At 41.6% G+C, this 16,431-nt stretch overlaps 1 protein-coding gene across 1 annotated transcript in view; it reads left to right on the top strand.

Annotated features, from left to right (window-relative positions):
- The window catches only part of nrxn2b (neurexin 2b), a 617,697-nt gene extending 606,374 nt beyond the window's left edge, over window positions 1-11,323 (top strand). The window contains 1 exon segment of the mRNA XM_034615320.1: window positions 8,342-11,323. Coding sequence (XP_034471211.1) covers window positions 8,342-9,231 — 890 coding nt within the window. The 3' untranslated portion in view covers window positions 9,232-11,323.
- The last annotated feature ends 5,108 nt before the right edge of the window (window positions 11,324-16,431 follow it).

Raw genomic sequence — 16,431 nt, 5'->3', positions numbered from 1 at the left:
GAACATGTACATCCTGTTAGTTTTAAGAGAGGTTTGTCAGATCATTAAATTTGATTGGGTCATGCAACGGTAGGTGTGGTTTATAACAGGAGATTACGGAAGAAATAATTAAATCAAACCTTAAATATTATGAGATTCATGAGTCCTCCTCCCATTCTGCTTTGTAAGTTACAACCAAAGCTCAAGTGTTATTTAAATCAGTATTATTTATTTTACATTTTTGGACAGTAAACAGAAAAGAGGCAGACAAGTCACATAGACTGAGAGATCAGGGGTTTGACACCTGTAAATTTAGCCCCGGACACAACCTGGGTAGCAACTGCTGCGGGAGAGGACAACCCAGCAAAACAGTTTGTAGAGATTATTATGGGCTCAATTCAAAGGGTTTTACAAAATAAAAAGAAAGGCAAATAACAAGTATCTCTCACTAATCTTAGCATGGACCCACCAAGGCGAGTTTGGGGACATGTCTTGTGATGGTCCTGAGGGTAGAGCGGACAGTCACAGTCACAGTAACCATAATATCTTTGTTTGTGAAAAACGCTTCACTCTGTTAGTCAATTTGAAGAAGTTGTTGTAGGGATGGGGATTAGAGGTTTTGCTGGACTGTTGATGGCGTATTTTAGTGATTACAGTAATCAGTATGTTGGTGTGAGGAGAACCTGATCTGAGCTCAAGTGTGGCATTCCCCTGTGGTCTCTGTAGGTGGTTGGGACAGAAATAGAGGCTCAATTCCCTTCTTATCGAAAAACAGAAATGAGAGTTTTTCAGTGGATGCTATTAATCTCCTGTGGGGAAATGCAAGTCTCTCCCTCTCTGTCTCTCTCTCTCTTGTGCCCACACACACACACACGGAGCAGCAGACACACTTACCTTTCCAGACAGACTCTTGTCTCTCTCACTCTGTGGGAGTGAAGTTTTCTCTCTGCAGCCATTTCTCCTGAGAAACAACAAACACACATGCTCCGTACACACTTTCCAGATAACACCGGAGTTCCTGCAAGGTGCACCAGCGGGTCGGATAAGCCTGGGTGAGAACTGTGGACAAGGAAAGAGGAATCAACATTGTCCGTAAAACATGTCCCCTCTCCATCACTGCTCCGCAAACACAGGCCTGTAGTCATTGTGTGACAGCAGCGATTCCCAGTGTTTTCAATTACATGTGAGAATGGAGCTTATTGAAGTGCCCTCAGGAAGGAGGAAAAATGTTAAGCACAGTTGTGGATTTTCTATTAAGCCCAGCAAGATATGACTGCTGGGAATTCATGGGGATCAATACACCACCTTCTTACAGAGCCAGTGGAGCTCCGTCTGCTGAACAGATGTGTCTACCTGCAGCTGTTGTACTACCTCACACAATGCCAGGCATGCAACTTGTTTTCTTGCGACTCCATCTTGCTCCAGGATTTTTTTTAACTGCCTAGTGCTAAGTGATGACCCTCGATGTGAAGAGCTGAGATGATGATTTCCAGGGCAGCCGCGGCCGCTTGCTCGGTGACGGGCTCAGAGTGGGTGCAAAATGGACCGAGCAGGGGAGGCATGGAGAAAATGACCAGAGGAAGCGATGATCAGGAAAGAGCTGGAAGGACTGCGTTTGTGAGGGACTGAGCCTCATTGAGATTTGTGTCACGTTCCTTTGCGCTCAGAGCAGAACGGAGAAACGGGGAGAGGAGAGAGACAGAGCTGCTGAGAGAAGAGAAGGAGGAAGCCGAGGAGAGGAATGCGAAATTGAGAGTGTGAGCGGAGTGAAATTTGCGTGAACGATTCCCGTGTTTCCCACCAGGCTAATTAAACTTTGACTTTGTCAGGAAGCCTTAATTACATCACCCACTTAAGGCTTTGGTGTGGATCCTCCAGCGTTGTTAATGAGTCAGGAGAGCGACCAGACCCAGGAAGTGGGAACCTGGATTACAGTTGAAGAATGTAGTGGGTATGGAGTAACAAAGGGAACACCCACACACAGAAATTCAGATAGATACATTATTTGTATGTTCACATGAACACACTTAGATTAAAAGCATATATAGACAATAATTGTGACATAGACAGAGAAATGATATCAACATCTCTTCCTCCAATATGAGCTCATTAAATCTCTTCATCTCAATGTTCTACTTCGGGTCTTTTCTCTACCTCAGCACGACCTCACTTTCCTTCTTTCTTTCTTGCATTCCTCCCAGCTACTTATCAGCAGCAGGATGTTAGAGGCACTATATGGGTTTTACTGTGACAAGATCAGAGCTTAGAGGAGCTCCTCAATAATTCATCAGACACAGTCAGCGCAATAGAAAGAACCTGCGAATGTTCTTTTTAGGGCAACAATTGCAACTAAGAGATGTTTAAAGATGTGTTTCGGTGTTAGATATCCATCAGTGTGATTCTTAAATGATCTCAGTTTCACAGGTTAGATGTTTGGTTCCACTGGTTTGAATTCAGTTCCGTGGCTTAGATGTTTGGTTCCACGAGTTAGATGTTTGGTTCTACAGGCTAGATGTTAAATTCCACAGGTTGATTGCTTGGTTCCACTGGTTAGATACTTGGTTCTACAGGCTAGATGTTTGGTTCTACAGGTTGATTGCTTGGTTCCACAGGTTAGAAGTTAAATTCCACAGGTTCGAGGTTTGGTTCCACAGGTTCGATGCTTCAGAGGAAGTCTTCTCATTTTTAAACATTCTTCACATTTGATCATGTTGTGTGGAAATTATGATCAGAGTTTAGGTTGAATTTTATGAATTACTAATAAAAATAAACTAAGTGGTTTAGAATGTGTAAGAAAAAAATAGCTAATGAATTCTAAAACAGGGTAGTATAAGGAATAATACAGGATATAAAAATAAACTGAATTGAAATGGAAAAAAAACATAATTAATTGATTTCAAATGTCATTAATAAATTATCAACCTATCTTAATTCATTATTTATTACTAACTAATACATTATAAGATGCAATTTTGATAACAAATTAAATAATTTAGCAAAAATAAAACTTAAATCTGCTTAAAACTGCTTAGACATTGGAGGTACATTAACAAAGAGAAGGATTATAATTTACATAGAGTCAGGGGAGTTATTACAACAGGTGAGTCAAAACAAAGAAATACACAGGCTGGTGCTCAGTCTACTGTTAAATACACGGAAGTTTGTTTAAATCCCCCTGTAAACATTTATTTTCAAAACATCTTATTGAAATAATAATTAAAACCTGGTGTTAACACAAAGCAGTGTATGAAAGAAATATAATAAATTGTGTTTGTGTGCCCCTGTTTTCTCAGCAGGGGGTCTTTCTACTCACACTTCAACTTGTAAATACACATCATAGTTTCTCCCATGACTATGGTGAAAAAAAACCCACTGGTTTACAATTTGCATGAACCACATAACCAGGGTTCCTGCAGCTCCTTAAATAGTCTTAAATTGTCCTAAATTGACCATAAATGTGCTGCAAAGTATTGCATTTGCAGTCAGTGCATTTAAGGCTGATGGGAAAATGATCCCGACAGTGTCCTACCACAAAAACATCTGTGAAACGTTAGTCCTGAGACACTGCCAGTTTTATGTTTTTAATAGCGTAATGTTAAGTATTCATATGGGCAGTGCACGTCGCAGCACCAAACAATTCCCCGTCTTACAAATCAGTGGTCAGCTACGGAACTGCAATGAGCCCTGTAATGCCTCACAGTGATGTCTCCACATGTCAGCTGTAGTGTGTGCACCATTCAACAGCTTAAGTTTCTTAACACAATCAAACGACTGCAAATTCACAAAAGAAGCAGTTAGACCCAGTGATGTATCATTTATATTACTTTAGGCTACACTGTAGTTTTAGAGAAAACACCACCAGTACTCAAGAGATCTGCCGGTTGCAGCTTGTGCACAGAAGCTAAAGTTATCTCACAAGTGATGCTGACTGGTTTTGATAGACACTAACGTTACCTTGGCAGTTCTGGTAGGTAGCCTGGGTTAATCCATTTGGCCTGCCGTGGTAAACCAGAACTATCTTGTGTGGTCGATGTAAGTGAGCACTTACATAATAGGTATGTGATTGAAAACTAGTTTCATGGTAAAGTCAATGAAGCTTTAGATTAGATTCACTTTATTGTCATTACACAGTACAGGCACGATGTAATGCAATTAGGTGGCTCTAACAAACAAACAAACAAAGGGCAATTGAGTTTCTGTCTCTCTTGGCCTGGTAAACAACAATGAACCCTCCCTGGTGCCTGGCTGCTTACGCCTGCCTAACCATAATATCACCTGGTGCTCAGTACCTTCAAAACAAAAGCATAAACTATCAAAAGTAACTAAAGATACCTAAAACAATATGACTATTGTTTATTATTATTATAAAGGCATAATCTAACTAGTTATATTAAATGAAACAAAAACTAAATAAACAAATGTTCAACTATTAAACACTTAAGAAAACAGTAAAAAGCTCCAACAGTTTCCCTCACTCAATGTCATTATTCTGATATCTTATTAAGCTTATTAATACGTTTACTTAAATGTTTTTGACATTTTTGGGGTCTTAAAATTACATTTATTGAGGTCTTTAAAAATGGTGCAAGAACCCTGATAACCTAGTTATTCAATTTTCTATCACTTGTATTTTCCAGAGGCCAGTTAGCTTAGCAGTGGTTTTGTTAAAATATGCCAAAATGACCCTTTTATTTAATTTAACAAATACACTCAAAGGCATCCGGCGAAAAAAACAAGCTGCAGCAACAGGGCCACTGCAAAGCAGGTGCAAAGCAGTAGATTTTGAAACCTCTGCATCAGGTAGAAATTCTCTGTGCATGTCGGAGATTCACATCATCGTGAGATGGAGACACAGCCTGGCAGGAACAACAAATCCAGTCAGCTTTATATGGTGGGTCCAGGTGCTACTGAGCAGCAGGGAGGTGACTCTGACTGTCGCCAGTATGAGACACCACATGAGCAGGGCATGATTTCTTTGTGTCTCTATAATTCACTTTGCCTGAAAGCGACAGCAGCAGTTTATGGAATTACATGTATGAAGAAGCAGCAGCTTTTTTTCTTCTTCCTGTAGCACAGATGATAATGGCAACAACTGTACCTACTGTGGCATGATTTGAAAGCAAGCAAAGGAAAATGTATTGTGCTCTGACACGCTGTTGGATTTTCCATCTGCAGCCTAATCAAAGCTGAATTACAGAATCATCAAACTCCAAACAACCTTTTTGCTCTAAATATTTCAAATGGATGCGAGCGGGGCAACATGAGCGGCAGAATAACGATGTTTGTCAGTAGACCGACATACATGCATCAGTATCCATCTGCCCTGTTCTCCTTTTGAGTAAATAGGAGGGGAGGGGGGTGACTCATACTGGCAGCCTTGTGCGTAAAGATAAAGAAGAAGTGTCATCATGTCGGCCAAACGTGGTTCCACTGCCTCAGCTGTTCAAATCATTGGAGTCAAACTCAATCAATCAGGCTCAATATCTTAGAGTCTCCCTCGCTTTAACGCTTAAACGACACTCGCACAATGTTACAAGAAAGGGACGCCCACGCACTGGAATCACGCTGTATGTATTTTGAAAACAAATATTTGCATCCAAAATGGTCTCACGCCTGGTTTTGGTTCAAACCACAAGGTGACTCAGTTGAGAGTAAGAGCTTTAAAGCAAAATAGGCTGATGGCAGTGTGTATGAAGAGTTAAAAATACCTTAATACCTCATGCTCACGGTGACAAATCATGTTCCCCACTTTTTCTATAAGTGTGTGGTTCTTGGCAGCTTTTTAGCAGGTGAACACGTGTTGTTTGTGACTTGTTATTTTTCCCCTCCCAAACTAAACTGTGTCAGCCTGCTGCGAGCCTGCCTCTGGGTGTCGACTGAACAATCACAGCTGCATACAGACAGAAAGCAGTGCAGTCGTGGGGACGGGGAGAGCCAATCTAAGTTGTTGATTGGTTTAAACTATGGGTGCTGTAGGTCTGGGTCACACAACAGGAAATGAAAAGATGGTTCACTCGATAACTGCCTCCAGTTTTGAGATGTGGCTCACTGTGTCTGAGGGCTGAGATTCATTATCTTTCCAGTAGCCACTGCCTGCCAGTCATATGGGAGGATGCCTTGATGCCTCCAGGCTTTGGCTGTTAAGCACTAGGGCACAGCAGAGTGATTCAAGTCATTTGTCTGTACATATACTTTTTAAGATATTAATATTAACCTCCTGAGAAACAAAATGTTCCTATTTCGGCAACGATAAAGAAGTAGCCACTGCCTGCCAGTCATACTGGATGTCAACCACATGTACTTCAAGTAGGGCACGCAGTGAGTGGAGGTAACTCCTCAGTGATGGGTGGGCTGCACTCGGAGCAGCAGGTATAAAGCTTGAAATTGCACTTTCAGCATCTCTGCAACACAGACAGATGGCAAAGTAAAGATAGCAGCAGCGTCTCACCCTCAGTCACGCATTCATCTCGTATCTCTGAGGTCCCAAAAAATGGTGCTTTTTTTCCCCTCTTTCTTCTCTGACTTTGACAAGTTATTTAAAAAAACAACCCACCAAAGATTTCTTTTTGAACACACTAAACTTGCAAAATCCTGCTTGGTGCTTTGTTCCTTAAATGTGCCACCATGCTCTGCTGTCCTCTCAGCCTTCAAGGTGAAACACAGCCCTCAAACACAGGAAAAAAGAAAGAAAGTATAATAGCGATAGAGTAACGTGAGCATTGCCATGGAAACTATATCCTTTCTAGCGCTAGCATTGAAATGAGAAGTTCAACTCTTCCTCTAAGTTTTCATTTCCTTTACAGCTCTGACATTTTGCTTAATTTTAAGGCCTGTTTCTGTCAAGTGTGTTGTTATATGCTGATGTGTTGCCGGGGCTTTGTTAACTCAATGCATCACCATTTGTAACAAAGCAATTCTTTGAGTGAAAATGTATGGTTGTATAACTGACTCCGTTTGAGGGGCGGGTGGCTGAGCTGATTAAAAGGTCATGGGGAATTCTTACAGTCCCCAAAACGTCCCCTATCATCCCAGAAGTGCCCGACCCAACCCCTCTCCCACTGAGTCACACTGATTTACCTCTTCAAATGAACAAAGAGCCAGAGTCATGATTTTATGCTGGTGATGTTGGCATTTCTTTGGTCATGTGTTGCTGTTACCTTCCCTTTTTTCTCCCAACAAGATGTGCCATGATCTAATCCCCCCTGCCATGTTTTTTCTAATGTTTCCTTGACTGTATCCCTCACAAATTCAAATGTAGTGTATAATAATGATATTCTGCCATGCTCTGTTAATATATCCACAATATATTTAACCATTAACCCCAGTTGGGCCATACACTGGTAGAATTCCTCCTTCTTACAGTTGACTTTATTCTACATCCAAATAATTGTTATCTAATCTGGGTGTTCATTTTACAGTTGGATACAATTAGATTACAATTTTAACTGTTCACTAGTGGTGGTGGCTGTTTAGGAAGAGCTCGATTGCCCCATGTTTATGTGTGGTGGTTGGGAGGGAAGTGGGCATCAGAGACTCATGTGAAAAGGGGGCAGCAGTGTTTAATATTGTGTGTCTCAGTGTACTGTTATGTGTACTGAGAGTTTGGGTTGGAAAGCAGGGGCATCGGTTTCCTGCAGCCACTCCTGAGGGTTTGCACAGAGATTAAGCCAATGACAAATGAGAGTTAGAAACCACCATAGGGGGAAATTGGGATCGAGCCAATTCTTAAGAAATTGAGGAATAGAAACACATTGAATGACTTATCAATATACACCCAATAAAGAACAAGAAGAGAGGAGGTAAACAAGGGGGGGAAGTTGTTTATCACTATCCAAGAACAATCTTACACAGCTTTCTTTTTGTAATTTTTTTTTCATGCAAAAATCATGCGGCCAATTTGTTGATGTAAGTGACCTGAACCTCGTGGTTTGCTATCTTATTTAACCAATCACAGCAGAAACGTGTGAGCGTTAGTGTAGTAAGCATTGGTAAGACAGGAAAGTTAGCAGTGAAAGATAGGCTGTCTAGTACAATAGATGTTAAGTTGTTGAGTGTAATTTGTAGTCTGCTTTTATCCTGTATTAGTCATATGACATGTCAAGTTTAGGGAGTTAGGTCAGAACAGGAGCAGAGTATTTTCTTACAGCTTGTAGCTTATTTCAGCTCAGAGTTAGTCAGATTATTAACTTTTTAAATAGAACAGTCTAAACTTGTAGAACTAACCTCATGTTAAGTCTTAGTGCTGTTCTAATACTGGTGTTGCTGTATTCATTTGAACTGTTTTCCTCTGTTGACTGGAGGTGGTCTCTTTCTCAGGTGGTCTCTGACACTCTTTCCCTCCATTCTCTCTTTCTTGTCCTAGGAGGTGAATTAGTGTTGCCAATAATAACGGTGGACTCCCTAGACCCCCCATCCATCGCCACCCACTACCCAGTAATCCCCCCGCCCCCAACCACCTATCGCCCTTTCCTCACCCTGCTCGAAACCACCAAAGAGTCCCTCCCCTTGCCCAACGGCCGGCCCCCATGCCCCCTGGACCAGGAGGACTGCGAGGAGACCATCGAAGTGTCGGCATACGGCTCGGGGGAGATGACGGAGTCTGATGACGAGGACTATTACAAAAACTCGCCCCTGGTTACCGACAGGACTGTGCTCCCTCCTCCCCCGGCCGCCGAGGGTGGCGTCCAGAACCCCCGCGACCGCCATTTCTCCCGCTCTCCCAACTCACACCGCCCACCTCTCTCCTCCACCCCCACGGCCAACCCCGACCAACTCAGCCCGCGCATCAAGCCGGCTGCTGGCGGCAGCAGTAGTAGCAACAACATCCCTGCTGGGAAAATGAACACCCGGGACCAAGTGCTGCTGCCGCCAGCCCACCCCTCTTCAGACCCGGGCCACCGTAGAGTCCCTGGAATAACCTACCCCCCAAATTTCCCTCATGTTCCCACTCCAGATCCCACGTCTCCTGAGAGAGGGCTCCCAGGCGCTGTGGAGGTGCAGCAGTCCAGCAGCACCACAGGAATGGTGGTAGGCATCGTGGCAGCCGCTGCACTCTGCATCCTCATCCTGCTCTACGCCATGTACAAGTACCGCAACCGCGACGAGGGCTCCTACCAGGTGGACCAGAGCCGCAACTACATCAGTAACTCAGCCACGCAGAGCAACGGCGCCCTGGTGAAGGAGAAACAGCCCAGCACTGCCAAGACGGTCACCAAGAACAAGAAAAACAAAGACAAAGAGTACTACGTCTGAGGGAGCGCCACCCTGACACACAGAGACAGACAGCAGACGCACTTAGAGAAGGAAAGAGACAACAGAGAGAAAGAGAGAGAGAAGGAGGGAGACAGGCGGTATAAAGGAAAGAGAGAACATAACAGAGGGTAATTCATTATAAACTCAGTATTGTCAGGTGACCCTTCATGGTTCCAATTCCAGTCTATTCAGAGGGAGCAAAAAAAGCCAAGGTGACATCGTGGTTGTGTTCAGTACTTTCTGATCCTCTAGACTTCTTATGAACTGTTGACCGTGGTATGTTTTAGGGAAGGCTGTCGCACCTCAGATCTCAATACTGTGCCAACACCCTTGTACCAAATGCTGATAAAACAGTGATTTATGGATAAGTATATGACAGGTTATTTAATATCTTGAGTACTGTAGGAAAGCACCACCATCAGTATTTGTGTCAGGGTCTGTACTTCATTCTGAGGTGAGCTTGTGGTGAAAGCCGTCACCTGAGGCAGTATCAACTTAATATTTTCCAACTAGGCTCGAGTTAGCAACATGAAATCCCTCTGTAAAATCGAAATACTGCCAAATCCAGCTCCCACCACCAGATGTCTCTCTCTCTTCCTCTCATTTGCCTGTGCACTCTGTTTCTCTCCTTGTCTACGGCGTTAATGCAGCTGATGCAACGTAAACTCTGCCGTGTTTCAAGCATGTAGTATTCATTTACGAAAAAGAGATAAAAACTGTTTTTCTTTCTGTGGAGTTAAAAAAAACAAAAAATATGACAATGATTGATGATCATAACAATGTTAAACGTAGCAACTATGTGAGATACCACCGCTCCAACCTAACGGATGCTAACTTGTACGTTTAGCCGCCAAAAACTTGTTGAGGCCAAAACCCCTTGGTCGTCCTTTCCAGCAGATCTGTGTCATATGTTTCTGGGGCTCCGAGGTGCCCCCTAGTGGGCCAGCAGAGAAACTGTCACGTCCTTGCAGTTACTAATCACCGGAAAACAGAAAAAACCTCCAGCAAACAAGATGAACTATGTTCTATAAAATTATAAATATATGTATAGACGTTGCAGAAACCTATGGACCTAAATTGTGAGCGAGTGGAAAGGTGCGAGTTTGCTGATATTGCGCAGCGAAGATGGACTTTAGGATTTTTGACGTCAGAACAGTCTCACTACCCAAGTCCTCTGCCTCCCCCCGACCTCACCCTTTCATGAACAGGAACAGGATGACTGATGCAATGCCTTGCTGCAAGACTCAGTCACTTGGTTTGCACTGTTCTTTTTTTATTTGGTTCTTTTCTCTGGAGAAATGGGAGACATTTTAAGGAAATTCTGAGTTGATTCTTGCTGGAGTTCCACTGTGGAGAGAGAAACCTTGCAGCTGAAAAAGCAACTGTCTTTCGCCCCTCTCTGGCCTGACTGGACTGACGGCAGCCAAAAGGCAAAGCAAACTTTGTGGGAAGAGCACACAAATGACAAGGGTGAACGGCAGTTCCCTGGAAGATGTACAACAAGAACTCTAGTATTCCAATTTTCTCAACTCTATTAAAAAAAGAAAACTGTACCATGAAATGAAAAGAAAAATCCAGAAAAAAGTTTGTGAAATGTCTAAATATTTGACTCTCATTCCATTACTAAGAGAAATGTGTTTTCCCTCCTATCATTCCTGTTTGGAGAAAAAAATGTCTATGATTCTGGGAAACCAAAATTTCTATGTACTTTTCTTTTGGTAATTGAGCAAATGAAACCACACGTTCTCCTTTAAATTCATCTGTCATCCGCAATCTATTTTTTATCCTCCATCTTTGCCTCTGTATGTCCTCATTCCCTGTGGAGTAAGCAGGTTTAACCCATCCTCCATCGTTTGTTTATTACCTTTTTCTGTCTATATGGCTGGAGACAAGATGGCCACCATTTCATTTGACAGGCTCCATCGATTCACTGTCCTGCCACGTTTGTCTGGTTTCGCGCCTTCTCCATTCCAACCGTACTCCTCCCAGTATCTTCCTGTTCTTTCTAAATGTTATTGTAAAGTGTTCCAGTGAGATGACTCTAAATATGTGTACATTAACAGAGGGAATACACTTGGTTATATACTTCTTACTCCCTGTGTTGCGTGGTCTCTTCATCATCTCCCTTGATTTCATCTCTGAAGCTGATGATTTGGACTAAAATTTTAACTTACATCAAACTCATTTGAAAGATTCAGATTCTAGTCAAATGCTCTACATGCTGCTGTATTTCATCATTCCACAGTGGGTCTGCTTTAGCAACCTAGAAATTACAGTCACTGTCACTTAATGGCAGAGTATTACATTGTAGTGCTTTGACTAGAAGAGTGTGCATTCACTGTCAGAAATACAGTTTTCAGTGAAGGACAATTTCATCTCCTTAACTATATATCATGGGCCCTATGTTTTAGCCAGATTTCCTTTGCATCTCTCCTCCTTCAGACTGTTGAAGGAGCGCAGACCTGAGGCAAACACACTGCACGGCATGAAATTTGCAGGTGCAAGCAGTGCTCTGAACACTAGGGGGTCGGCCGAGTATCAGTATAAATGCTGATATTTGGCATTTTTTAAGATTATCTGTGGTGTTTTTATCCGATTGCCGATCAAATGTGCTACTTTGGCTATGATGCAACCGACCATCCCACCCACAGCACTGTCTGACGTTACGCCTATCATCACTGAAGACTACCGAAGTTCCACAGTCCAACGCAGAGGAACGCTGTGTTTCAGAGGTAATGGCCGGGCCACACTGGCCATAAATAATATAATTTTCAGTATGATATCATCATACATCAACATGTATGTTATTCTAGATTTTGACAACCAGAGTTTAATTTTTACTGCAGATTATCGGTTATCGTTGTAGTCTGGTCTGTAATTTGTATTAAAAGCAGAAAATGTTGGATGTGACCACACCGACATATTTCATATATTTTTTTTTGATTCAGTTTGACTTACACTTCCCGAAGATATTGTATATTATCTAACTGCACCCTGAATTCACTGCATATAAACTTCTATAAATTATAGGAAGAAATTCTCTCTTTTTGTCCAGAACTTTCTGCACATCAGCATAACTTTAGAGGAGCCAATTTTTCAAAATATAGGATAAAAATACAGGATCTTTTGGGTGTAATTAACTATGGAAACATTATACTTCCTGATAAGGAACAGGCAGGGGGAGGCATGCATAGTTCTCTCAATTTTGTCTGAGGGTGGCCTACAGTGTCAGACTTTTTAAAACCCTTGTTGTGGAGAGAAGGGCAGACTACACTCTTTAATATGTTTTATCAAGTGAAACAAAGCTGGAGCTTATTAGTGGTACAGAGAATGTTTTGCTATCACTTACCACAACAGAGAGGTCTGGATCATCTCAGGACAGCACATCCGGAACTGGCAGGGATCATTTGTATTCTTTGAGAACCCCTGTGCAGTGGTGACGTGTTGACACTGAAGTAAAAAGAAAACAGTCAACCACTGTACTGATATGCAGCCATGCAGTTTCTTGTAACTTGTGATCAGATCTGCAAAGGCAGAGCTAATGGTTTTTGAAAATGTGTTTTCATTTTATGACTAACAGAGGTGTTGCTTACCTTACTCAGATGATCAGTCAAGAGTGCTTTTGGATAGGTGTTGCTTGGCTGTGATCCTGGGGGACTGAAAAAGAACCAAACAAAACAAAGTAAGATCATCTAATTTGACTGAACATGTTTCAGACCCAAACAGACATTTCTTCTTCCGGTCTGCTTCTTAATTTCACAAAAAAATTGTCAGCTGAGAAGATTATGAGTATTGTATGAAACAGTGATGACTTTCAATAAACCAAGTCTTATTGTTTGGTCTGGAAATCCACAATTTGGAACCATGAAAGTGCAACAATCATCAGTGAGTTTTCAGTCTTCAAGGACAAACTTCATCACGCCTCTAAATGAAAGGACTTAGAAAAGACTACGACCAATCAGCTTGGTGAAGACGCTTCGCAAGAGGCTCTAAGAGATTAAATTATTCCCCCAGTGACAAAGACCAGACGATATCACGGTAAGGCATTGAAATGTGAGTATAGTAAGTCAGTAAGTGTAATACTATACGAGGGCATCGAATCTCATTGTTTTTTAATTGAAAACTGTCATGTTATGAGGAATAAAAGGGTCTTAGTATAATAAAAAGTATAAAAAAATACTAGAGTATAGTAAGGGTAAAAAAAAACTAACAATATTGGCCGTGCATTTTAACAGACCCGACAAATATATGACTAAACTAGTTGCCAACTATTTTTAAAATTGATTACAAACGATTAAATGGTCTAGTTGTTGCAGCCCTAATCACTACATCCCTGCATCACATCATTGCCTGGGGAATAGAAGACATGCTGATGATCCAAACTTTAGAGAGCAATAATACAAATGAAGAACAGAATCAAACACCCCTCCAATCAGGAACAGCAGGCAGCCACTGAGACTTAACTTCTCTTTAACACTGATTTTTGAAAGACAGAGGCTGATAAGTGCTCTAATGTTTCAGTGGTGATTTATTCATACTATTAAAGATGGAAATCTGATAATATTCGAAGGAGCTATGACATTCTCCAAACTATTTGACCAATGTCAATTCTGAGCTACACATGCACATAAATCTCAGTATCTAGGGCTACTGTCAGTGCTTGATAAATTAATAACTTACAATAAATTAATACATAAGCCTTTTACTATAATACGATAAAAAATGTCTTTACGGTCTGGTTCCCTCTGCAGTTGAGGTAAGTATAGGCCACAATTTGAGAATTTATCACCCTCGCACATCTGACTGAACACCGCCATATCGTTTTCACTCCACTGGTTTTCCATTGGACCGGAAGAAGGACGAGGTGAAGAATTGGGCCGTTATGTGACAGGTCTCATGGGAAGTAATATTGGATCAGTTTACCTCTTTTGCCAGAAATTAGCCCCTGACCACACAACACTAATGTGTCCATCAAGATGAATCTGTGGAGGCAGAGGCTGCTAGAGGTGACGGAACCAGCACATCAGTTTCACACGGTCCTCTGTAACGCAAACAGAGTGTGGGCGTTGGGCCTTCCTCAAACGTTCCTCTATCACAGTACTAGTTCTCTTTAAACCCTGGCACACCATGGTAATCTATAACCCTCCACAAATTACAGGTGTAAAATAATAGTAATTAAATGGGATGACTGTACAGATGCAATACAAAGCATTGGAGAGGTCATGCATAACACGCATGTGCACTCTATATACCCTAATCAGGCAATCTTGTGTTTTTAGATTATGATAATGCCATTTCACAATGATGTCATCGGAAAGTAATTTGAAGCATAACAAATGACTGGTTAATCTAAATAGGCTGTAAATATATAATATCATTTTCTGATTTCATAGTGACATCAGTGCCATATGATCAGCAACTATATTTCGATCTATATAAGTTTTCGATCACGTCTATAGTCGAATAAGATGCAGAGAGATGAATGACCTTATTTTCGGACTTCTTTGTGACGTCTTCATGTCACTTTCCATCTTTAGATTGACTATCTTGCCTTATTATTTGCAGAAATATCTTTCCGAGCATATTTTGTTGCCTTTGGATTACTCAGCTCAGAAAGTGAATCAACTGGAAATACCCTTCAAAGTAATATTCCCACCAAATTTGGTGAAAATCTGTCAATGCTTTGTTGAGTTATTTTGTATATACACACACTCATATGACAACTATCCCAGGTACAGTATGTGTATTACTTGGCCGCCTTGTGCATCAGCCAGCACACGAAATATGAATTAACAATAACAAGACCATCACTGCATGAAACAAATGAGCAATACATTTGCCTAATCTGCAAATCAGTGAGTTCATGACAACATGAAATAACAAAGTGATCTGTACCTTGTTGAGATTATTCAACTCCTGTGCAATTGATGCACTGTATGAAACACTCAAATACCCGATTCCAGTTACCGACCAATTAAAAGGCTGATTTTAATCCAAGTAGTAAAACTGTACAATTCTGCCGGTCCACACTACACATTTTAAATACATGGAAATAATTACTGATGCATTGGAATATTGCGAGCTGAGTACAGAAGCATGACCGAGGAGGGCAGAGAGGACTGAGTGGGAACAGCTAGCTGCAGAGGCAAGACAGGACTGAAAATGAAGTGACCTTTAATATTGCACCAAAATGTGCAGCAAAAACTAAAGTACAACACAGTGCTGGAGTAAATTAATTACCAACACTGCCTGTGTTTGAGTGCACACCTCTCATGTGCTGCAGTTTACATCTTGGCTGACAAAAGCTGCCACTTAAGCACTTTGTGCAACTCTCACTCCCTTAACTGCCGGGCCCTGATCAGATCCGGCTTCAGCCTGCTCATTTGAAAATATTCTCTTTAATTTAATGAACACATGCTTGTGGAGCAGCCAGTCTCAGGCTGGATGTTTGTTGACCTGTATGAGTGATGAGTGAAAACGCAGCAGTGAGAATAGCTACAGATGCAAGTGGGAGGACCGTTACATCACATGTAGTACAACTGGCTGTCTTTAACAGAGGCAGAGATCTAGCAGAAGCTGCAGAGGAGGCAGGAGTAGAGATAAGCCCTCAACCTCTGCTTTCCACTGTAGGCAATGAGGCACCTGTCACAGACAAAGGCCACAGTCCAAGCAGGTTTACTGATGAAAGTACAAATGGAAATGTCACAGTCACGACAGGGGAAAAAAGTTGATTTGAGTCAATTTTATGTGCCAGAACATTTAGTTCTGTTGCAATGTGGCAGAATTCCTATTCTTCCAGTGATTGAAACCAGATCCATATACATATGAAACGCCAATCGGCCAATTTGAAACCCTTTCAAGATGTACAAAAATTCTAAATTCCATTGACATTTATAACAATGTGAATAACTAAAAATAAAATCTTGGATAGATTACTCAACAGTAGGTTGTCTTTAACTCCATAGGTTTAAACATATGGAGGGTTTAACAGAGCAGTCCATTGTGAGACCATAGACTGTAAAAAAAGATGAACATCCATGAAGCCAAATAAGCTAGATCGCCACCTAGAGGCTGTATATAGCATATAGGTAATACACTCTGCCTCCTCCATTTCAGTGAATGGGACATGGGCCAAACCAAAAAGTCAAACATACATTGAATACATTTTTCTCAAAGATGGTTGCTGTCATATTTGGTAGT

This window comes from Hippoglossus hippoglossus, chromosome 18 (assembly GCF_009819705.1).
Source record: "Hippoglossus hippoglossus isolate fHipHip1 chromosome 18, fHipHip1.pri, whole genome shotgun sequence".
Lineage (NCBI taxonomy): Eukaryota > Metazoa > Chordata > Actinopteri > Pleuronectiformes > Pleuronectidae > Hippoglossus > Hippoglossus hippoglossus.
The sequence above is the reverse complement of the archived record's forward strand: the minus strand, read 5'-3'. Positions and strand labels throughout refer to the sequence as shown.